At 40.1% G+C, this 25080-nt stretch overlaps 1 protein-coding gene across 2 annotated transcripts in view; it reads right to left on the bottom strand.

The window, feature by feature from the left end:
* DCLK2 (doublecortin-like kinase 2) overlaps nucleotides 1-25080 on the bottom strand; it is a 311156-nt gene that overhangs the window by 81647 nt on the left and 204429 nt on the right. For both annotated transcript variants that reach the window (XM_006870872.1, XM_006870873.1), the window contains exons 3-4: nucleotides 13757-13859; nucleotides 325-426 (exon numbers count right to left, since the gene is read on the bottom strand). In XM_006870872.1, coding sequence (XP_006870934.1) covers nucleotides 325-426; nucleotides 13757-13859 — 205 coding nt within the window. The remainder of the gene's footprint in view (nucleotides 1-324; nucleotides 427-13756; nucleotides 13860-25080) is intronic.

Genomic DNA, 25080 nt, shown 5'->3' with positions numbered 1-25080 from the left:
CATATAATTCAGAATGTAGTACACAGAGTGGCCAGAATAGGAATTGCTTTTATGCCAACAGCAGCAGACTCTGAACAATAACGCTGTTCTTGACAAAATGTGTCAGACCCAAAGTAAGCAAGTCTCTCAGGAGACTTAATTATAACTTTGAGTAATAGTCTTAACTTTTTGTGTTGTTGTTTTTTTTAAACAAACATGTTATCTCTATGCCACCTTGGAGACAGCTGCAAAGGAGCATGACAACTGGTTCCTAACAATTACTGGGCACTCTGGATCTGAATGACCCACTCTACCTGTGATTATCCATCCTTTTCCATTTACTACCTGAAGCTGGTGATTTGCTGCGTCGAGAGGGCCCAGGACTTTTGGATCCAGAATATTTAACAGTTGAAGAACGAGAATAAGATGACTTCAAGACACGGCATTCTAGAAATGAAGAAAAGTGCACATAATAAATCTTGTTTTAAAACTAACCAAAGTAGGTCCCACATGATGGAAACCTATTGCCTAGAAACATTAACTGACAATATCCTTATTATGGCTAAAGAACTTTAATATACAAGGCAAGAATCCCGAACGTTTACACTTGAAGCTATCTTTAGTTGGGTTATACATCTTGTGACATCACATCTTGTTACAGAGTTCTTACTGACATACAGAAATTCCAGGGTCCTAAGGAACTCTGGTAGCGTAGCAGTTATGAATTGGGCTGTGAACCACAAGGTCAGTAGTTTAAAACTACCAGCTGTTCCATGGGAGAAAGATGAAGCTTTCTGCTCCCATAAAGATTTATAGCCTCGGAAACTATACAGGGTCGCTATGAGTTGGAACCAACTCCACAGCACATAACAACAACAACAACAACTCAGAAGAAGTGCAGCTAGAGTGCTCCTTAGAGGCCAAGATGGCCAAACTTCATCTCTCATACTTCAGAGTATACTTGTCAGGAGGGACCAGTCGCTGGAGAAGGATATCATGTTTGGTAAGGTGGAGGGTCAGAGAAAAAGAGAAAGCTCCCCAAGCAAGATGGATTGGTAAAGTAGTAGCATCAATGGGCTCACGCATGGCAACAGTAGTGAGGTTGGCTCAGGACCAGGCAGTGTTTCATTCTGTTGTGCATAGGGTCGCTATGAGTCAGTATCAACTTGATGGCACCTAACAACAACAACTTGAACTATACATTCACATCCACAACCTTTTTTTTTTATAAGTAGCATTGAATGGGAAAGACTACAATTTTATGATTCTTAAACTCCTTAACTGTTTTATTTTGAAGGGGTCTGCATTATGAACCCCTTACTATCTTATTTTCCATCTTCCCAAGTCATGAACCATCATAAATGAGGAAATGGACTTTAAATAGCAACTTCGGTATTTCTGTAACTTATCCAATATAATAATGTTTACAGTGTAGATATGAATTAGAGCTAAAGCAGTCACTTTTCATTGAGAACATGGTAAAGAACATGAAAGTTTGAGTTATGCAGATTTTAGATGAATTTATCATTTTCTAACTGGGAGACTTCTGTTAGCAAGCCTCAGTTTTTGTTTTCTCTCTTTGTAATGGGGATAAAATTAGAAATTTGCCTTACAGGGTTATTATAAGGATTAAGTTAACATATTGTCTGTGATTTACTTTATGAGACTTAAATGTATGCTGGGAGAGAAAAAAAATGGGTCGGTTAGTTTTAATCTATATAAATCTGTGGCAGTAAATTAGCATGTGAAGTACATTAATCAAGAATATACCCTCCAGGGAGGCTAGTTAGCATTTGAAAGACTCTAATCAAAACCTATGTCCCATGGATCTTGGCTGAAAGCAGAGAATATCAGAAGGATGTTTACCTGTGCTTTATTGACTACACAAAAGCTTTTGATTGTGTGGATCATGACAAGCTATGGACAACACTGCTAAGTATGAGTATTCCAGAACACTTAATTGTGCTCATGAAGAATCTGTACCTGGACCAAGAGGCAGTTATTCAAAACAGAACATGGGAACCCTGAATGTTTTAAAATTAAGAAAGGTGTGCGACAAGGTTGTATTCTTTCACCATACTTATTCAACCTGTATGCTGGGCAAATCATCTGAGAAGCTGGGTTATATGAAGAAAAACGTGGCATCAGGACTGGAGGAAGACTCATTAACAACCTGTGATATGCAGACGATACAACCTTGCTTGTTGAAAGTGAAGAGGACTTAAAATATTTACTGATGAAGATCAAAGAGCACAGCCTTCTGTATGGATTACATCTCAATGTAAAGAAAACAGAAATCCTCACCACTGGACCAATAAACAACATTCTTAACAATGAAGAAAAGATTGAAGTTGTCAAGGACTTCATTCATCTTGGATCAAATATCAACACTTGCGGGAAGCAGCAGTCGAGATCAGACTACGACGTATTGCTTTAGGCCAATCTGCTGCAAAAGACTTCTTTGAAGAGCAAAGATGTCAGCTTGAGGACTAAGGTGCACCTGACCCAAGCCATGGTGTTTTCAATAACCTCATATGCATGCGAAAGCTGGACAGTGAATAAGGAAGACCACTGAAAAATTGATGCCTTTGCGTTATGGTGCTGGAGGAGAATACTGAAAGTGTCATGGGCTACCAAAAGAACCAATAGATCTGTTTTGGAAGAAGTGCAGTCAGAGTGCTCCTTACAGGCCAAGATGTCCAAACTTCGTTTCTCATACTTTGGACATATTGTCAGGAGGGAGCAGTCGCTGGAGAAGGACATCATGGTAAGGTGGAGGGTCAGAGGAAAAGAGGAAGATTGGCCAAGTGGCAGCATCGATGGACTCAAGTGTGGTGACAATACTGAGGTTGGCCCAGGATCGGGCAGTGTTTCATTCTGCTGTGCATAAGGTCGCTATGGATCAGTACCGACTCGATGGCACCTAACAACAACAATCAAAACCTCACTGGAGGAAGCTGCTCCACCTTCCTCCAGTTGTTATATGCCATGGGTACTGACTCATAGTGACCCAGTGCACAACTGCAGGAAACACTGCCCAGTCCTGTGCCAACCTTACAATCATGGCTATATTTGAGCCCATTGCTGCCGCTACTGTGCCAATCCTTCTCTTTGGGGGTCCTTCCTCCTTTTTTAAAAAAAAACAAAAACAAACATGATATCCTTCTCCAGTGACTGCTCCCTCCGGATAATATGCTAGAAGTATGAGAGACAGCTTCTATCCATCCTAGCTTCCAGGAAAACTTCTGACTGTACTTATAACATAGATTGGTTTGTTCTTTTGGCAGTCCATGGTACTTTCAATATTCTTTCTAACACACTGCTCAAATGTACCAACTCTTCTACTGTCTTCCTTATTCACTAACTTTCACATGCATACTAGGTTATTGAAAATACCATGGCTTGCGTAAGGCGCATCTTAATTTTCAAATTGACATCTTTGCTCTTCAGCACTTTAAAAGAGGTCTTGAGCAGCAGATTTACCTAATGCAATACACAGTATGATTTCTTCACTGCTGTTTCCATGAGTGTTGATGGTTCATCTTCCACTTTAAGTTTAGTTCTGTTGAGTTGCTTCTGACTCATAGTGACCCTGTATAGGGTTTCTGAGAAGCAACAGGTGGGTTTGAACTGCTGACCTTCCCATCAGGAGTCCAGTGCTCTTCCTAAAACACCACACCAGGACTCCAGGCACAATTAGGTTAGCGGAACTCTGGATGCAATGCCATTGTCTGCATTTTAAATGGATATTAAAAACAAAATGTTGTTAGAAGTCTAAAAGGACAGTGAATTCGGGCAGCACAACTTAAAAAACAGATTTTAAAAAGTTGGGCTTGCTAATAAATTTACCTAGGCCTGAGATTTGCTTTCACTGTAAAATTTATCATTGGATGGCAGGTACAATTCTGTTTTCTGTATCTGACAACCACCTTATAAAACAGTAACTATGTTAATCTCCTTCCTCACTTTGAGGACAAAGGTACTTTAGACTCAAGCCATGGTATTTTCAGTCACCTCCTATGCATGTGAAAGTTGGACAGTAGAAGAATTGATGCATTTGAATTATGTTGTTAAGAAACAATAGAGACTGCCAGAGGAGTGAACAAATCTCTCTTGAAAGAAGTACAAACCAGAATGTTATTTAGAAGTGAGGATGGTGAGACTTCATCTTATATACTTGGAACGTATTATCAGGAGAGATAACTCCCCGAAACAAACAAACAAAAAGAGACTGGTAAAGTGGAGGGTCAGTAAAAAAGAGGAAGACCCCCAATGAGATGGATTGTCACAGTGTCTACATCAATGGGCTCAAACATGACAATTGTGAGGATGTGACCAGGCAGTGTTTCATTCTGCTGTGCCTAGGATCCCTATGATTTGGAACCAACTAGATGGTACCTAACAACAACAAAAGATGTTTATCTCCATTTTGTAAAAGGTTGAAAAGCTTGAGATTGAGGGAGCCGAAATGTATAGCTACCACCTATCTCTTATTAGAAACCATTATCACAGATTGCCAACAACAGCAAAAAAACAAACAAACAAAAAACCCCAAAACAGTAAAAAATACCCATGATCCAACTAGCTTAGATAAATTTACAATATACATGTAAGTGCTGAATACAATGCCTGGTACATAAATACAAAACAACAAAAACACAAACCCACTGCCTTCAAGTCAATTCCAACTCCAAGAGACCCATACATATGGTTTCCAAGGCTGTAAATCTTCATAAATGCTCTGGTAGTGTAGTGATTATGAATAGGGCTGTGAACCTTAAGGTTAGCAGTTCGAAACTACCAGCTGTTCCGCGGGAGAAAGATGAGGCTTTCTACTCCCATAAAGATTTACAGCCTCAGAAACCCTGTACAGGGTCGCTATGAGTCAGAACCGACTCCACAGCATATAACAACAACAACAAAAAAATCTTTATAAGAGCAGAAAGCCTTATCTTTTTCCCATGGAGAAGCTGGTGGATTTGAACCGCAGACCTTTGGTTTGTAGTCCAGTGATTATGGTATAAAGCATCCTGGTGTGGCACTGTGGGTTAATGCGCCAGACTGCAAAGCTGTTTGAACTGCAAGGTCGGCGATTCAAGCTCACCAGCTGCTCCTCAGAAACCCTATGCAGGTCGGCTATGGGTCGGCAACAACTCGACGGCACTTCACAACAACCACCTCCTGGTACATACACAATGCTTAATAAATGTTTCATTATTATTAATTGTATAACCTAAAAGAGATCATTAATTTCATTGTTGCAACTTTCAAAGTGACAAGTATAAGCATGAAAGAACTATTATGAAGCTAGAATTAAGGAACAAATACAGATAATATGTAAATGCATATTTTTGCCAACCTCAATCATTCACACTAAGCCATAACTTTTGTTATCAAGTCAATTAGGACTCATAGAAACCCTAGAGGAAACAGCAGAATTGCCCCCATAGGATTTCCAATGCTGTCATTTTTCATCTTTACCCAGGAATCCAGGTGTGGCACTGTGGGATAATGCACTGGACCACAAGGTTGGTTTGAACCTCAAGGTTGGCAGTTCAAATTCACCAGCTGCTCCTCAGAACCTTATACAAGGTCACTATGAGTCGGAACTGACTCAATGGCACTCACCACCAATCTTTACCCAAGCAGAGGCCACATCTTTCTCCCTGTGAGAACATTTGCACAGCTAATAACAAAAACATTATCTGTAATTTCTCAAGAACTTTCCAAGGGGTATTACTTATAGAATGAAGCTGATTCAATAGAATACAACACAGTACAAAAATCCTCAAATTCAACAGTGTTGGAAATTAAAAGAAGACAAAAAAAGGTGGAAGAGAATTAAGTTTCAATCACATTGATAATTGACAGAGGTAAAGGGGAAAGCAGTACACAATGAAGTATGGTACCATAGAATGTATCCTGAGATTTGTAAAGAGCTAAATAGTATAAAACTCCAAATATTAGCTCAAATCTAGAGGGAAAAAAAGGGGTTGGATTTTCTTACCTGATTCATCACAACAGTTGTTTAATTTTTTCCTGAATATATAAACAACATGTTATTTTCAAAAAGACTACTAACAATGAGGTAAAAAGGAATCTGAGTTAATCATTACTAACATTTCAGTTATTATCCCTTCATGTATTGCTTTATATAAACACACACACACGCACAAAGGACAATGGACTGTTTGAGGTTCAACATTATCAATCATTTAAGTAGTATGTTCTTTTTCTTTTTCTTATGTGGTCTAGTTGGATCTGACTCACAGTGACTATATGCACAGTAGAACAAAACACTGTTCAGTCCTGTACCAGCTTCACAAATGTTGTCATGTGTGAGCTCATTGTTGCTGTCACTGTGTCAATCCATCCATTTTTATGTTGACCCTCAACTTTACCAAGTATGATGTCCTTCAAGGGCTGGTACCACCTAAAAACATGTCCAAAGTACTAGTGGCAAAGTTTTCCCATCTTGATTTCAAAGTATTCTGGCTGTACTTCCTCCAATACAGATTTGTTCTTTTGATAGTTCATGATACTTTTAATATTCTTCTCCAACACCATAATTCAAATGCATTAATTCTTATCCTGGTCCAACTTTCACATGCATATGAAGTGACTAAAAATACCATGGCATGACTCAAACTGACATCTTTGTTCTGTAGCACTTTAAAGACGTCTTTTTTGGTTGATTTGCTTAATGCAATATGTGTTTGATTTGATGGCTGCTTCCATGAGTGCTGATTGTGGATCCAAGCAAAATGAAGTCTTCAACAACTTTAATCTTTTCTCCATTTATCATGTTACTTATGATCCAGCTCTTCCAAGTAGTATTTTCTGCCTTCCAACCTGAGGTGCTCATCTTCTGGCACTGTATCAGACAATGTCCCATCGCTATTCATAATGTTTTCAATGACTAACCATTCAGAAGTGGTTTGCCTCTCTTTCTTAGTCTGACTTAGCTTAGAAGCTTCACTGAAATCTGTCAACCATTGTTGTTGTTATTGTTGTTGGGTGCCATCAAGTCAGTACTGACTCATAGCAACCCTATGCACAACAGCTAGAAACACTACCTGGTCCTGCACCAATCTAACAATCGTTGCTATGCTTGAGCCCAATGCTGTCCACACTGTGCCCATCCATCTCGTTGGGAGTCTTCCTTTTTTTTTTTTCGGACCCTCCACTTTACCAAACATCATATCCTTCTCCAGTGACTGGTTGTTGTTGTTGTTGTCAGGTGCCATCGAGTCGGAACCAACTCATAGCGACCCCATGCACAGCAGAACGAAACAATGTCCGATCCTGGGCCAACCTCACTACCGCTGCCACACTTGAGTCCATCAATGATGCCACCTGGCTGATCCATCTCGTTGGGGGTCTTCCTCTTTTTCTCTGACCCTCCACCCTACCCAGCATGACATCCTTCTCCAACGATTGTTTCCTCCAGACAATATGTCCAAAGTAGGAGAGAAGAAGCTTAGCCATCCTGGCCTCCAAGGAGCACTCTGGCTGCACTTCTTCCAAAACAGATCGATTGGTTCTTTTGGCAGTCCATGGCACTTTCAGTATTCTCCTCCAACACCACAACTCAAAGGCATCAATTCTTCTACAATCCTCCTTATTCACTGTCCAGCTTTCACATCCATATGAGGCTATTGAAAACACAATGGCCTGGGTCAGGTGCACTTTTGTCCTCAAGCTGACATCTCTGCTCTTCAATACTTTAAAAAGTTCCTGTGCAGCAGATTTGCCCAGTGCAATACGTCGTCTGATCTCTTGACTGCTACTTCCCCAAGTGTTGATAGTTGATCCAAGAAGAATGAAGTCCTTGACAACTTCAATCTTTTCTCCATTGATAAGAATGTTGTTTATTGATCCAGTGGTGAGGATTTTTGTTTTCTTGACTGGTACCTCTTGATAATATGTCCAACCCATGAGAGACGAAGTCTGGCCATCCTGGCTTTCAAGGAGTATTCTGGCTGTACTTCTTAGAAAACAGATCTATTTATTCTTTTGGCAGTCCATGGTACTTTTAATATTCTCCTCCAACACCGTAACTCAAATGCATCAATTCTATAATCTTCCTGATTTACTGTCCAACTTTCACATGCATATGAGGTTACTGAAAATACCATGGTTTGGGTCAGGCAGATCTTAGTCCTCAAACTGATATCTTTGCTCTTAAACACTTTAAAGAGGTCTTGTGCAGCAGATTTGCATAATGTAATATGCCATTTGATTTCTTCACTCCTGTTTCCTTGAGAATTGATGAGCAAAATGAAGTATTTGACAAGTTCAATTTTTTCTCCATTTATATGGATGCTGTTTATTGTTCCAATGGTGAGGATTTTTGTTTTCTTTACATTGAGATGTAATCCATACCGAAGGCTGTGCTCTTTGATCTTCATTAGTCAAGTATTTTAAGTCCTTTTGGGTTTCGATAAGCCAAGGTTGTATCATCTGCATATTGCAGGTTGTTAGAGAATCTTCCTTCAACTCGGAAGCCATGTTTTTCTTCATATAATCCAGCATCTCAGATAATTTGCTCAGCATACAGATTGGATCAATATGGTGAAAGAATACAACCCTGCTGCACATATTTCCTAATTTTAAAACACTGGCTGTTGTTTTGCCTTGTTTAAACAACTGCCTCTTGCTCTATGCACACATTCTTCATGAGCACAATTAAGTGTTCTGAAATACTCATATTTTTGTAGTTGTCCATAGCTTGTCATGATCCACACAATCGAAAGCCTTTGTGTAGTCAATAAAGCATACGTAAACATCTTTCTGGTATTCTCTGCTTTCAGGCAAAATCCATATGACATCAGTAATGATATCCCTAGTTCCATGTCCTCTTCTGAATCCGGCTTGAATCTCTGGAAGTTCTCTGTCAACGTAGGGTTGAAGCCATTTTTAGATTACGTTTAGTAAAACTTTATTTCAATGGGCCATCAATGGTATTGTCCAATGATTTCCACATTTGGTTGGGTCACCTCTCTTTGGAATGGGCACAAATATGGATCTCTTCCAGTTAGTTGCCCAGGTAGTTGTCTTCCAAATTTCTTGGTATAGATGAGTAAGTGTCTCCAGTGCGACATCAGTTTGTATGAAAGACTTCAATAAGTGTTCTGTCAATTCCTGGTGACTTGTTCTTTGCCAGTTCATTAAATGTACCTTGGACTGCTTCCTTCAAGATCATTGGCTCTTGACCATATGCTTTATCTTGAAATGTTTGAACATCAAACATTCCTTTTTGGTAGAGTGACTTTGGGTATTCCTTCCATCTTCTTTGGATGCTTTCTTCTCCATTTACTATTTTACCCATTGAACCCTTCAATACTTCAAGCTGAGGCTTGAATTTTTTCTTCAATTCCCTCACAGCTTGAGAAATGCTGAGTGTGCTCTTCCATTTACTTTAACTCCAGATCTTTGCACATTTCATTATAATATTTGACTTGTCTTCACAAGCGGACGTTTGAAATTTTCTGCTCAGCTCTTGTACCTCCTCACTTCTTCCATTTACTTTAGTATCTGTATGCTGGAGAGCAACTTTCAGTGTCTCTTTTGTCAAGCATGCTGGTTCCAGCATCACAGCAACACACAAGCCACCAGAGTATGACAAATTGACGGGAGGGTGGTGGCCCAATGTTGTTCACTGTGTTAAGTTGATTTTGACCCACATCATCCCATTTGTGCAGAGCTGAATTGTTGATAGGAATTTCAAAACTGACCTCTTGGTAGCAGATCACCAGGCTTGTCTTCCAAAGTGACCCTGGATGACTTCACACCACCAATTTTCCAACCAGTAATCAAGCACTTAATAATCATTTGAGTCACCCAGGACCTGGTAATCAGGTATGTTGTTGTTGTTAGGTGCTATCAAGTTGGTACCTACTCACAGTGACCCTATGCACAACAGAACTAACAACTGCCCAGTCCTGGGTCAACCTCATAATTGTTGCCACACTTGAGCCTACTGATGCCGCCATAGTGCCAATCCATCTCACTGGGGATCTTCCTCTTTTTTCTCTGATCCTCCATCTAACCAAACATGATATCTTTCTCCAGTGTCTGGTCCCTCCTGACAATATGTCCGAAGTATGAGAGACGAAGTTTGGCCATCCTGGTCCAAGGAGTAATCTGTTTGCATTTCTTCCAACACAGATCTGTTGGTTCTTTTGGCAGCCCATGGCACTTTCAATATTCTCCTCCAACACCGTAACTCAAAGGCATCAATTCCTCTACAGTCTTCTTTATTCACTGTCCAGCTTTCACATGCATATGAGGTTACTGAAAAAACCATGGCTTGGGTCAGGTGCACCTTAGTCTTCAAGCTGAAATATTTGTTCTTCAGCACTTTAAAAAGGTCTTGTGCAGCAGAGTTGTCTAACGCAATACGTCGTTTGATTTCTTGACTGCTGCTTCCATGAGTGTTGATAGCTGATCCAAAAGAATGGATAAATTGAAGAATGGAGTCCTTCAAATGTTTTCTCCGCTGATAAGAATGTTGTTTATTGGTCCAGTGGTGAGGACTTTTGTTTTCTTTACATTGAGACGCAATCCATACTGAAGGCTGTGTTCTTTGATCTTCATCAGTAAATATTTTAAGTCCTCTTCACTTTCAGCAAGCAAGGTTGTTATCATCTGCATATCTATCACGGATTGTTAATGAGTCATCCTCCAATCTTGACACCACACTTTTATTCATATAACCCAGCTTCTCGGAATATTTGCTCAACATACAGGTTGAGCAGCTATGGTGAAAGAATACAATCCTGTTGCACACCTTTCTTAATTTCAAACCATTTAGTGTTCCCCTGTTCTGTTCGAAAAACTGCCTCTTGGTCCATGTACAGATTCCTCACGAGCACAATTAAGTGTTCAGGAATACTCATAATTCTCAATGCTGTCCATAGCTTGTCATGAGCCACACAATAGAAAGCCTTTGCATAGTAAATAAAGCATAGGTAAACATCTTTCTCATCTTCTCTGCTTTCAGCCAAGATCCATTAGACATCAGCTATGATATCCTTTGTTCCATGTCCTCTTCTGAATCTGGCATGAACCTCTGGAAGTTCTCTGCCAATGTATGCTTGCAGCAATTTCTGTATTACCTTTAGTAAAACTTTATTTGCATCAGATATCAAAGATATTGTCCAATAATTTCTGCATTCTGTTGGGTCATCTCTCTTTGGAATGGGCACAAGATGTATTGATCATTACTAGTAATTGGAATGCAAAGGTTGGGAATGAAGAAGAAGAATCAGCAGTTGGAAAATATGGCCTTGGTTATAGAAATGATGCTGGAGATTGCATGATAGAATTCTGTAAAATCAATGATTTGTTCATTTCAAATACCTTTTTTTAAAATGTTTTATTGTAAATTATGTGATAGATTATTACATGGGCGAACATTAGTTTTACATTCATCCTATCATATATCATTTCATTGCCATGGGTACAATCTGTTCCATACATAATCAACTAACCAAAAGGTATACTCTGTAAGCCCGCCCCCCCCCCCCACCCCGGCCTTCAGCACACAGCCCTTCTCCCCCTCTGGGTGTAAAATCCCCAGCCACTCCATCTCTCCACGTCATCGTCTCTGCCTCCATCTCTGGTGTCACTACTTCTCTGTGTATGGTCCCACTCTCCACTCTTCTCCCTTGATGGTCCCAGGGACCTCCACTTCTAGACTGAAAAGTTATTCACTCTCTTCCTGCTACAAAATGTCTACCTTTACATTTCCAACTCTCACATCAGTCATGACAACAATTATTCACTATTGTATCACAAGAGACCTACCTGCATTTCCTTTCATCAGCCTGCCTAGACAAATTTCATACTACTCAGTGGAGATTCTGCCTTCCTCCATGCCCTCTGGATCTAGATTCCTTCTTGAAAGCTTGTAAGCCAGTCACGTCTTGCCTTTGTAGCCTCCCCTTGGGGTAGCCAATTTCCAAGTTGCCCATCCTGACTACTCTGTGTATGGAGGGGGTGGGAATGATCCTCGCTGTAAAGATTTGTCCCCTCTTTTGAGCTACTGCATCCATAGGTGTAGGTCAAGTTCATCAAATTATATCAGAGTACTCTTTTTTTCCTCTTCTTTCTTCTTCTGGTTAAGCTCTGATCATCCAGTCATTGAAGCCAGGTCAAGTGGGTATAATCTGCAAGTGTGTGTGTTCTTGTGCATATGCCCTCTCTTCTTATCAGCCGGACGCTTCACTCTCCACTGTACTCCTCTATGGCTGTCACTGACTCTGGGCCAAAGAGTCCCCAGGTCTTGCAACACTGCTGGTCAACCAGGTCCCCACCCAGGTTCACAGGAATCTGTTGAACATTGTAGGGCTTAGCTTGCCACTTCAATGCTGTTTTTCCCTCACTTCCCTTATCTGTGACGAATGTGGTCACAAATCAGAGCATGTACTTCCATTGAGTCTTATTCTTGGGAGGGTTTTGCTCTGAGGGGACCCGACCACATGCCTTGATGTCTCCTGGGCGAGCATCTTGCTTGTTTTTGTAGTAATCAGTCGGACTACATATAATGTTTTGTATTTTTCCTGTTGGTTTTCTTTCAAGAAGTATCTTCTGTTCTTCTAGCCAGGTCCAGGCTGGTCTTCCTGTCCTTTCAAGAGGAAATTTCCCACCTCTGAAGATTCTGGATGCTGTTCAGGATTCCACTTATGGTCTTATGTAATACACAGGCTCCACAGGAAGCCTCCTTCACTAGGCATATTGTAGCCCCATTTTGGGTATTCCAATCAGTTATAGGCAGAAGACAGACAAGCTTTCTATGGTGTTATTTCTGACTATTCCTTTCTCCTCCCCTCAGTGTCTATTTTATAATGGTATGTAAGGGAAACCAAGATTCAAAGGACAGCCAAGCATCTTAACATTATTTTCCCCCTTTTCCCCATGCTAACCATGTCTCATTCCCTGTATCGCAGAACTCTGTGGTTCCAAGGTTGTGCATACATTATTAGTTACTTCTGTCCCACTTAACCCATACAAACCTGCCTAATTGTTCTCCCATCTGTTTTCTCCTTCCATTCCCCTTTCCCTTCTTGTATACTGCACCCCTCCCTAGCACTCAAACTAGCCTGTGTCTAATCCCTGTCCTGTGCTCCACCTTCCCCTCCCTCCCCTCACCCTATCCCCCACATCCCATCAACCAGCAAAGAATCCATACTCCCCTTTAGTATGGGTTCTTTTACAGTAGTGGTCCTATGCCTGGTATTCTGTGGTATTGCTTACGGCAAACTTCACTGCACCTCCACCCTAGCTGCCATCAAGCCCCACCTCTCAAATACCTTCTTTAGACAGCATAAAAGATGACTACATACAAACACCTCACCAGATGGAATGCACAGAAATCAAATTGACTACCTCTGTGGAAAGAAGCAATGGAAAAGCTCCATGTCCTCAGTGAAAACTAGGCCAGGGGTAGATTGTGGAACAGACCATCAACTGCTTATATGCAAATTCAAATCTGGTATAGCCAGTCACTATTCTAGAAGGAGGCAGGAAATCCAATTCAAAGGCAAAACACTATACTAAGGAGCGATGGAAACAAACTGCTAAAAAAGTAAACATTTTACTTGTTTGTTTTGGCAAGTACACAGATGCTTCATTTTATTATCCATTTTTATTAAATCAAATACAGTACTGCCAATGTCATCTTTGTTCAATATGCCAGAGCACTAGACCTTAAATCTGAAGCCTCCATTTTGGTAGTTGCAGAGATGGCCAATGGGCCAATGAAATGACTTACCACTATGATCCAGGACAAAGTCATCTTGGGCATAACGGAATTTTTCGGGTCCACATGCAATAAAAACATCGTCATCACCAAAGAAGTCCTGCAGACAAGTAACCTGGGGGGAGGGAGGGAAATAAATATTGTTACATCCAAGAAAACAAGTAGAAACACTTTGTGTTGTTGTTGTTGTTAGGTGCCATCGAGTCAGTACTAACTCGTAGTGACCCTATGCACAACAGAATGAAACATTCCAACAAAGTAATGTAACACTGTTGTTGTTTAAATGCCACTGAATCACAGTGACCCTGTATAGGGTTTCCAAGGAGCAGCTGGTAAGCTTAAACCTCCGACTCTGCAGTTCACATGGCTTTGCAATCTGGCACATTAACCCACAGCACCATACCAGGACTCCGATGTGGCATTAGGAGTCAAAAAAAAAGTCAGTAAAAGCAAATATATTGTCAAGTGTCACACAAAACACTGCAATGGAATGAAAAGCTGTTTAATAAAACATTAAACATTTCTAAGCACTTTAGCCTTCATGAAGTAGTCTCAAACACTTGCTCATGACTCAGAAGAGCAGCATGAAGGACAGGTATGACTGCTCCTGTTGAACAGGGGAAGTCAAGGAAATAACGATACTCAAAGCCACGTCGTTTGTGCAGGGGTCCCAGATCAATGGATGGCAAAACTGTAGCTCAACTGCATTCTAGTTAGTGCTCTCTTCTGTTCTACCCTTTTCATTCTCTCATAAACACCACTTCCCACTTGTGTGACTTTGGGCATGACTTAGCTGCTATGGACCTGAGGTTCCTCAACTGTAAAACAGTGCTTTAAACAAGCTAATACATTTATGTAACCCGTAACTTGAAACAGGACCTAGAATTTAAGTTCTCAGTGTTTGGGCTCTCCTTCTATCACCAGAACCATCTCACCACCGAGATCAAAGGAAGATTTTCCATGAAGCTAATGAGTCTTAACTCCAGGATCCTACTAAGCCCTATACCTAAATGCTTACTTATTCTGTTGCATTATTTGCAAAACAATATTATCAGTTTTAGTCCTCAAAAAAACTAGATCTATCCCAGGGAGCACATTCATCTATTTATTATTCCCTGTGATGCCAAGAAGAATGATCTTCCAGGACTTCAGACTTAAAGCAGGTACAATTGATTTATTTTTCAATAGGCAATTTCAATAGATAATTGCTGCTGTTGTTGCTAAGTGCCTTGGAGTCAGTTCTGACTCATAGCCACCCTGTATAGGAGGTCCTTGTGTAGCGCTGTGGGATAATGCACTGGATCACAAGGTCAGTTTGAACTGCAAGGTTGGCAGTTCAAACCCACCAGCCGCTCCTCAGAAACCCTATACAGGGTCTCTATGAGTCAGAATCTACTTGATAACACTGAACAACAACAATAAGATTTCTGATGAATGGCTGGTGGGTTTGCACTCCAGATCTTTCATTTCAAACCACTTGTGGTCCAGTGCTTATCCTTCCGTAACACACCCAGCCTCCTCAATAGGTAATAGGTAAGACTTTTTTTTTTTTAAGTACTTAATCTCCCTGGCCTCAGCTGCCCACTAAAACTAGCTCCACCAAGGGCCCCCATCAACTACTTCCAGAGTGAGTGCCCTGAACAAAGCTAAAACTGAGGCCAATAGGAACTCCATCTAGTGTCAGGGACTCTGCTGTCACATCCCTTCCACAATCACCTCATGAGCAATTTGAATTGCATTTTCCAGGGATTTCTTCCCTTTGGGTCCAACAACTGCACGGTTTTTACAAATAAGACAACTGCACAATGACCCAGAAACAACAGACAATGTTAGCTCTCATGAAGAAAAAAGGTAGAATGGCTCAAACAAATGATCAAGATGCAAAGACAAAAAAAAAAAATTGTGAGGAAAAAGGTAATGGAACTAATTAAAAATAATATTAAAAAGTGATATTTTGGTATCTTCAATGAATTGACAGAAAGATGCAGGAAAGCAAAGAGAACACAGGACAAAACTTTAGAAGAATTCAGGAAAACACAATGAGAACAGACAAAATAAATGGAAAATTTGAAACAATACAAAATCTGCAATTAGAAATTCAGAAAATTAATACTAAGATATCAGAAATGGACAATACAATGAAATGGCAAAGGAGAAGATTCTAAGCAATGGAAGCCCAAATTAGTGACCTTGAAGATAAATCTCTCATACTAATGCTAGAAGAACACTAAGAAAAAATAAGAAAATCTAAAGAAAGCCAAAAAATTATGCGGGAGACTATGAAAAGGAACAACTTATGTTGTTGGTGTTGTTAAGTACCATGGAGTTGGTTCCTACTCATAGTGACCCTGCAAAGGGTTTCCAAGGCTGTAAATCTTTATGGGAGCAGAAAGTCTCATCTTTCTCCCACAGAACAACTGGTAGTTTCGAATTGCCGACCTTGAGGTTAGCAGCCCAATTCATAAAAAGCATAGAGAGAACTGCTGAAGAATTGTTGGAAGAAAACTTCCCTAACATCATGAGAGACGACAAGATAAACATACAAGAAGCTGAATGAGCCCCAAACAGGATAGATCCCAAAAGACATTCACCAGGACATATCATAATCAAGCTTTATAAAATTACAGAGAAGGAAAGAATCCTGAGAGCAGCTTGGCAAAAACAAAAGGTTACCTACAAGTGAAAACCAGTAAGTTTAAGCTCTGATTTCTAAGCAGAAACCAAGCAGGCAAGAATGGGATGACATCTACAAAACTCTGAAAGAAAAACATTTTCAGCCAAGAATCATATACCCAGCAAAGTTGTCCCTCAAATATGATGGCAAAATTAGGGCATTTCCTGATGAGCAGAAATTAAAGGAATTTGTAATGACAAGACTAACTTCACAAAAAATGTTAAAGAGAGCTCGGTGGACTGAGAATCAACAATAATAGACAACATTTGAGATTACCATGCATAACAGCACCACCTAGAACTCTGGTGTGGCCCTGGAGGGTAAATTCTGGACTGTAAGGTTGTACTGAATGACAAGGTTGGCAGTTCAAACCCAGAAGCAGTTCCTTGGAAACCCTATGCAGTGTTGCTCTGAGTCGGAATCAACTCAACAGCACTTAGTATCAACAGCAGCAAAGTAAAACAAACCTACAAGACTGAAAGTAGGGAGTCAGAGAAATCAATGTATGATGAAGTCAACTACAAAGCATTAAGAGGGAACAAATGTAGATACAGAACTTCCAAAAGGCAAAGAAGTCAAGTAGATTTCAAGATAGACTGCTTTAAGCAGAGAAAATTTATATAGGGCAACCTCAAAGATAAATAATACACCTACTCATCAAAAAATAATAGTAATAATCCAAAAGATTTAGTAAGCATTAACGTGACAGAAATGACAATGACATGAAAACCCACAAAGAAAATTAACTCAGCATAGAGAATTATGTGGAACAAAGAATTCAGCAACACCACAAAATAAAAACACACAGAAAAATGACAGCAATCAATTCATACCTATTGATAATTACACTGAATATAAATGGACTAAACATACCAGTCAAGAATAGAATGAATAAGAAACCAGGATTCTTTAAATATGCAGTCTACAAGAGACATATAAAAAAGATGGAGACTGTCTAAATGCCCATCAACAGAAGAATTATCAAACAAACTTTAATACATACACACAATGGAATACTCAATGGTAGTATTGAACAAATGATAAATCTGTAAAATACCTCACAACATGGTTGAACCTGGAAGACATTATGCTGAGTGAAATCAGTCAATCAAAAAGGGCAAATATTGTATGAGATCGGTGTTGTAAAAAGTTACAAAAACAAAAAGGTTTTCTTGATGAAAGAAACAATCTATGATGGTTATGGGAGAGGGGTAGGGAAAATTACTCACGTGTTAGAGGGTTGTTGTTGTTAGGTGCCATTGAGTCAGTACTGGCTCAAATCAACTCTGCACAACAGAACGAAACACTGCCCAGTCCTGGACCAACCTCACAATTGTTGCCATGCTTGATTCCATGGATGCTGCCACTTTGTCAATCCATCTCGTTAGGGGTCTTCCTCTTTTTCTCTGACCCTCCATCTTACCAAACATGGTATCTTTCTCCAGCGACTGGCCCCTCCTGACAATATGTCCGAAGTATGAAAGACAAAGTTTGTCCACCCTGAGCACTCTGGCTGCACTTCTTCGAACACAGATCTGTTTGTTCTTTGAGCAGCCCATGGCACTTTCAATATTCCTCTCCAACACCATAACTCAAATGCATCAATTCTTCTACAGTCTTCCTTATTCACTGTCCAGCTTTTGCATGCATATGAGGTTATTAAAAATGTCATGGCTTGGATCAGGTGCACCTTAGTCCTTAAACTGACATTTTTGCTCTTCAAAACTTTAAAGAGATCTGTACAGCAGATTTGCCTAATGCAATACATCGTTTTATTTCTTGACTGCTGCTTCTATGAGTGTTGATGGTTGATCCAAGAAGAATGAAGTCCTTGACAACTTCATCTTTTCTCTGTTGATAAGAATGTTGCTTATTGGTCCAGTGGTGAGGATTTTTGTTTTCTTTACATTGAGATGCAATCCCTACCAAAGGCTGTGGTCTGTGATATTCATCAGTAAGTATTTTAAGCCTGCTACACTTTCAGTAAACAAGGTTGTATCATCTGCGTATCTATCGCAGGTTGTTAATGAATCTTCCTCCAATCTTGATGCCACGTTTTTCTTTATAACTCAACTTCTTGGCTAATTTGTTCAACATACAGGTTGAGTAAGTGTGGTGAAAGAATACAATCTTGTCGCACACCTTTCTAAATTTTAAATCATTCAGTATTCACATGTTCTGTTTAAACATCTGCTTCTTGGTCCTAGTACAGATTCCTCATGAGCACAAGTGTTCCAGAATACTCATACTTCGCAATGCTGTCCATAGCTTGTCATGATCCACACAATTGAAAGCCTTTGCATAGTCAATAAAGCACACGTAAACACCTTTCTCTTTCTGGTATTCTCTGCTCTCAGCAAAGATCCACTGGCCTCAGCAATGATATCCCCTGTTCTACCTCCTTTTCTGAATCCAGCTTGAACCTCTGGAAGATCTCTGTCAATGTATGCTTTCAGCAGTTGACACATGTTAACATGGGTGACAGGGTGGGCAATATACAACAAGAGGGAAGTTAGCTGAACAAAGATGAAGGTAGCAGGAGGCACAGGGAGGAATGCAATAGTTAAACTGAATATAGGTAAATAATGGTAATGTAAACACTGGTACATGGAGGGGATTGCAACCATGCAATGAAGCTAAGTATATGATGTGTTGAGTATAAACCTTCACTCAATTCACAATAAGAAGTTGGGGGAAGGCAGACAAAAACCCTTGCCCTTATGAAACAATTGTGGGTAGATACAAAATAAGCAAAATAAATTAAACTTATGCAATGTGGTTAAGTGCCATGGAGTCCATTCCAACTCATAGTGACACTGTATAGAGTTTCCAAGGAGTGGCTGGTAGGTTTGAACTGCCAATGATGCATTAGTAGTAGTCCATTGTTTTTCCTACAGTGCCACAAAAGAGTGATTAATTCTATGGAAAAAGGAAAAGGAATAGAGAATGCAGGAAACAGATGTTGCAATATTAAACAGGAAAGTCCTTATTGTAAAGGTTAACATTTGAACAAAATAGTTAAAGAGGGGAGAGAGCAAGTCATATGAATATCTATGGGGGAAAGTGTGTCAGGCAGAAGGAGCAGAATGTGCAAGCACCCTAGAGAGATCACAAGAAACCACAAGGGAGCCAGAGTAGCTGGAGCCCAGTGAGGAAGGGGTAAGTCATCTCAGAAAGGATTATAAAGGTAAGGTGAGGGGCAGGGACTTATCAGGCCTTGTCAGCTCGCAGTAAGGACCCTGGGTTTACCTTGGGTGAGATGAAAACTCACTGAAGGCTTAACAGCTGAGAACTGCCACAACATGACTTAGCATTTCAATAGGATTACACTGTGTTAGATTGGATGAGGCAAGGACAGAGAGCAGTGTAACTGGACTATTGCTACTGCAGCCAAGAGATGATGGTGACTTGTGCAGGGGTAATCGAAGTGGAGGTGAGAATAAGTCATATTGGATATAAGAGAAAGGGAAGAATATGCTGGCTTGAGCAACTAACTAAAAAGATGGAGTTGCCATTAATATGACAGGAAAAAGTGCAGGATGGATAAGTTTAGTGGCAGAATGGATGCTTATGAAATCATATTTGACTATGGCAACTATGAAATGCCTATTATACACCCAGTTGTAGGTGTTGGGTGGAAAGTTGTACCTACATAAATCTGGATTTCAGGGAGAGGTCAGTGATGGAGATGTAAATTTGGGATTCATGAGTTGCTGTTGTTAAGTGCCATCAAGTTGGTTCCAACTCACAGCTATATATGTATGTATGTATGTATGTATGTATGTATGTGTATATATATATATAGTTTCTGAGGAGTGGCTGGTGAGCTTTTTTGCCGACTTTGCAGTTCAAACTGATCCTGCAGTCCAATGCATTAACCCACAGTGCCATACAAGGATTCATGAGTATATATGTACAAGATTTAAAGCCTTAAGATGATCACAACAGTCCTAAAAGAACTAAGGTCTAAACCCAAAATTATGTTGTCAGTGAGAAAACGCAAAACTAGCAAAGAGAACTGAGCAGCAGCCACTGAGAGAGGAAGAAAAGCAAGAGTTTGTAATATGCTGGAAACCAAGTAAAGATAGTGTTTCAGGGAGGAGGGGGTGATTAACTGGGCCAAATGCTAACGACAGGCCAAGTGAAGTAACTGAGAACTGACCACTGACTTTAGCAATATGAAGGTCATTGGGATTGGTCCAGAACTTAGCTCTGTAACTATCACGCAGACTCAGATGTCAAGTGGACCCTTAATGCTGCCCATAGTCACATCACATTGGTGGAGTTTGGGGGGAGAAATCCTATCTGAAGTAGGTTTAACAGGAAAGAATTGGAGATGCTGAATGCATACACTGAATACAGAAATTTTGACTGGAAAGGTGGCAAAGAAATGGGAAAAGAAATAACAGGAAATTACTATGATGCTCGTGTGGCACTGTAGGATAAGCACTGGAATGCTAACTACAAGGTGTGTGGCTCAAACCCACCAGGTGCTCCCTGAAAACCCTATACAGGGTTGCTGTGGGTCAGAACTGACTCAATAGCACTTAACAAACACCACCACCATGGCGCTAAAATGATTGAATAGAAAGGAAAATCTTGGTGACATTGCCAAGAAAGGGAGAAATACTGGAACTGCAAATAGTGAGAGAGAATGAGGTCAGTGTACAGGTGAAGGAACTGACTGACCTTAACTAAAACTATGGTCAGCTTTCCACAGTAGAGGTGAAGACGAAGCTGTCAAGTGGGGAATACAACATGACGGAGTTAGTGGACATACTCTGATTACTTTGTGCTTCAGAGAGAAGATTGAAACAAAGTCATCAGCTAAGACTGGGTCCTGAGGAGGAAGTTTAGCATGTTCGAGGAGAGAGGAAAGGTGTAAAATTACAATCTGGGAGAGTAGTGGGGAGAGAAATGTGATGTGTCTGCAGGCAGAATTAAGGGTCCACTTGGTGCCTCATAGTCTACATGGCTGAAAGTTTCAGTAATAAAGCTAAAAGAAGTTCTCTAGCCAACAGCATTTTAGAAAAAATCAGACCCTTTTAGACTGGAGTAATTATTATTTCATGGGGTTGTACCTAATGAACCAAAAGAAGAAAACTGATATGATCACAGATGATATCATCAAATCCACCACACCAATAAAAAAGTAAGCTTAGAGTGAAATGAAAATTGTTCTCCTTTTATCACTGCTGGTTTAAAACCCAAGTCTCTCTTCAAATTTTTCACATGGAAGATCTTGGACTGTTATGGATGGTCATTACACTGTTGACTAAACTTTCAACTTAAACACACTGCAGAAAAACAATACCAGGGGATAGAGGTACAAACAGATAAGAACATCAAGAAGTAAACCAAAACTAGCGTTCATATTAGGAGGATGAGCAGAATTCAGCTGCTTTCCACTTTCACATATGCTCTTGTCAGGAGTATTGGTGTCAGCCCAGGAAGGTCGTGAGCTTTTACTCAGAGCAGAGCACCACAATGCTAACCCTAACTACCTTCTCCCACTATTATATACAGGATCTTGGCAACAAACTTAACCATTCCGTTTGTCCACTTGCATGGGTATGAAATCAAATTATTCTTCAAAGATTAAATGTAAAAACACATGAAAACAGCTGGCATGTGTTACTTCTTCATTTTCATTAAGTTTTTAAATGTTCACTTAATGGATGATTTTTTCCCATGAATATAAAAAAATAATAAGTATGTATTTTCCTAAAAGGTCAACAGATAAATATGTTTAAGTTTTATTCTATTTTGTCAAAATTATTTTCAACATTTCCCCCCCCCAGAAAATTTATTGACAACTTGGGAGCATTCTATTGATAACCTTCACATACAAAACAATTATGATACTTTAAGGAGCTCTGGTAGCGTAGTGGTTATTAATCAGGCTGTGAACCTTAAGGTCAGCGGTTCGAAACTACCAGCCGCTCCGCGGGAGAAAGATGAGGCTTTCTACTCCCGTAAGGATTTACACACTCGGAAACCCTGTACAGGGTCGCTATGGGTCGGAACCGACTCGACGGCACTTAACAACAACAACAACAATGTTGCAGAAATCCAATGTAGAAATAAGATTCATGTGCCATATGACTCAAGCATGATACCAACGCAAATTTCATCACTGGTGTATAGCTATGCATGTAAATTATGTATAGAAATATCAACCCTTTTAGACAGTGTAAACAGAGAACTGTAAGCATACAACAAGGAATCCTGGTAGTGCAACAGTGAAGCATTCAGTGGCTAAATGAAAGGCTGGACATTGGAACCCAGTCAGCACCACCTCAGTAGGAAGACCTAGCGATCTGTTTCTGTAAAGACTAAAAACCCTTTGCCATAGAATCGATTCTGACTCATAGCAATTCGACAGGACAGAGCAGAATGACTCCTTAGGATTTCTGAGGCTATAAATCTTTACAGGAGCAGGTAGCCTCATCTTTCTCCTGTGGAGTGGCTGTGGGTTTGCAGCCCTCCTGAAACCCACCACACCACCAAGGATCCATCGTATAAAGATACTTTGTTGTCGTTAAGTGCCATTGCGTCAGTTTCGACTCACAGTAACTCTGTACAGGGTTTATAAAGAGCGACTGATGGGTTTGAACCACCAACCTTTTGGTTAGCAGTCCAGTGCTTATCCTATAGCGGCACACCAGGACTCCCCTGTAAGATTACAGCCTATAAAACCCTCTTGGGAAGTTCTACTCTGTTGCATGGGGTCACCTATTAGTCAAAACAGACTTGGCAGCACCTAACAAGTATATCAATATAATTTTTACACTAAAATTTCATTTGTGTAGAACTAGATGTTCGTTTTACAATACAGTTATTATTTACCCATGCTTGAATTTCACAAATATTTGGGATTGCACATTGTAATTGTTCCTAGTAACACTCCACACTCAATCAGTGCCATTTCAAAATAAAACCTATGATTACATGCCTAGGGTGTGATCATTCACCAAAAAGAGACATATAAGTGAGTTTACATTCATTTTAGCATTGGCCAAACAAACCAACCCCACTGCTACCCAGTCAAGTGCAACTCCTAGCAACCAGAAAGGACAGAGTATAACTACTCCTTAGGGTTTCCAAGACTGTAAATCTTTACGGGAGCAGAGAACTTCATCTTTCTCCCATGGAACAGCTGGTGGGTTTGAACCACCAACCTTGCAGTTAACAGCCCGACAACTGCCCACTGTGCCATCGGGGTTTCTTAACAAAAGTCAAGTATCTACTACATGCCAGGTATACATAAAATACAAGAAGCATATAATCTAGTAGGGAAGACTAACAAGAAAACTACTAACCATTCAACATGCTACAAAGAAGGAACACCACAGTGGAAAAACACTCTGACTGTTAATTAAATAAAAGAGCACTGGCACTGTAGGATAAAGCATCGGACTGCAAGGTCACTTTGAACCACGAGGTTCAAACCCACCAGCCGCTCCTCGGAAACACTATACAGGGTTGCTGTAAGTCGGAACCAACTTGATGACACTTAACAATAACAAGCAGAACTAGGAGTCCTAGTGTGACACTGTAGGATAGGCACTGGACCACAGGGTCAGTTTGAACCACAAAGTTGGCAGTTCAAACTCACCAGTTGCTCCTTGGAAACTCTACACAGGGTCACTATGAGTCAAAACCAACTGGACAGCATGTAATGACAACAAGAATTAGCCAAACTAGGAATCCTGATGTGGATAAGCACTGGACTGCTAACCACATGATTGGAGGTTCAAACCCACCAGCATCTCCTTAGAAACCCTATACAGGGTTGTTATGAGCCAAAGCCAACTCAATGGCACTTGACAACAAACACATAGAACTAACCTGATGAAAATGTTGTTGTTGTTGTTATGTGCCATGGAGTGGGTTCCGATTCATAGTGACCCTGTACAGGGTTTCTGAGGCTGTAAATCTTTACGGGAGCAGAAAGCCTCATTTTCCTTCCACAGAACAGCTAGTAGTTTCGAACTGCTGTCCTTGTGATTCACAGCCTGATTCGTAACCACTATGCTACCAGTGCTCCTTAACCTGATGAAAATAGCATCCTATAAAATGAAATGTTAAATTACTTTAGTGTATTTCATCTTTGGACACTAAGCTTCCAGTGGTGATGTTTTAATAACATATTCCTTCCTTTTATTTTTTAATTGGGGTTTAATAATTGAGGTAAGGACTATGTTATTAAATTTGCCTCAGAGAAAACAAATCAATATCATGAAGAATATTTCATAATCATTCTTCACAAGGATAAGTAAAAGTATACAAGGTTAGAAGACCTTTTAAATGTTAGCTCTAAATTCTTCTTCAGTGCAAGAAGAATTAACTTTTCTAGGTGTTCTTCAGGAATAATGGATGAGAAAGAAAGCTACACAAACAGGGAGAAAGTATTATTTCTGCTAAGGTGCAAAATTAACTCTATCAGCATGATCTAATGGAAAAACATTCAACTGAGAAATAATGCATCTATGGGAGCATATCTCAGCTTTCCCAATGCATGGGGGCCATTTAACAACAGTATTTGTTCTATCCTTCAGCAGGCAGATTAATTAGGCCAGGGTGAATAAGTGTCAACCATAACTTCAGTGTTAGTTCTAATATATTGCCACAATCATGTCTCCCCATCCCCCGCCCCCAT

This window comes from Chrysochloris asiatica, unplaced genomic scaffold (genome assembly GCF_000296735.1).
Source record: "Chrysochloris asiatica unplaced genomic scaffold, ChrAsi1.0 scaffold00155, whole genome shotgun sequence".
Taxonomy (NCBI): domain Eukaryota; kingdom Metazoa; phylum Chordata; class Mammalia; order Afrosoricida; family Chrysochloridae; genus Chrysochloris; species Chrysochloris asiatica.
This window is presented reverse-complemented; position numbering and strand designations above follow the sequence as displayed.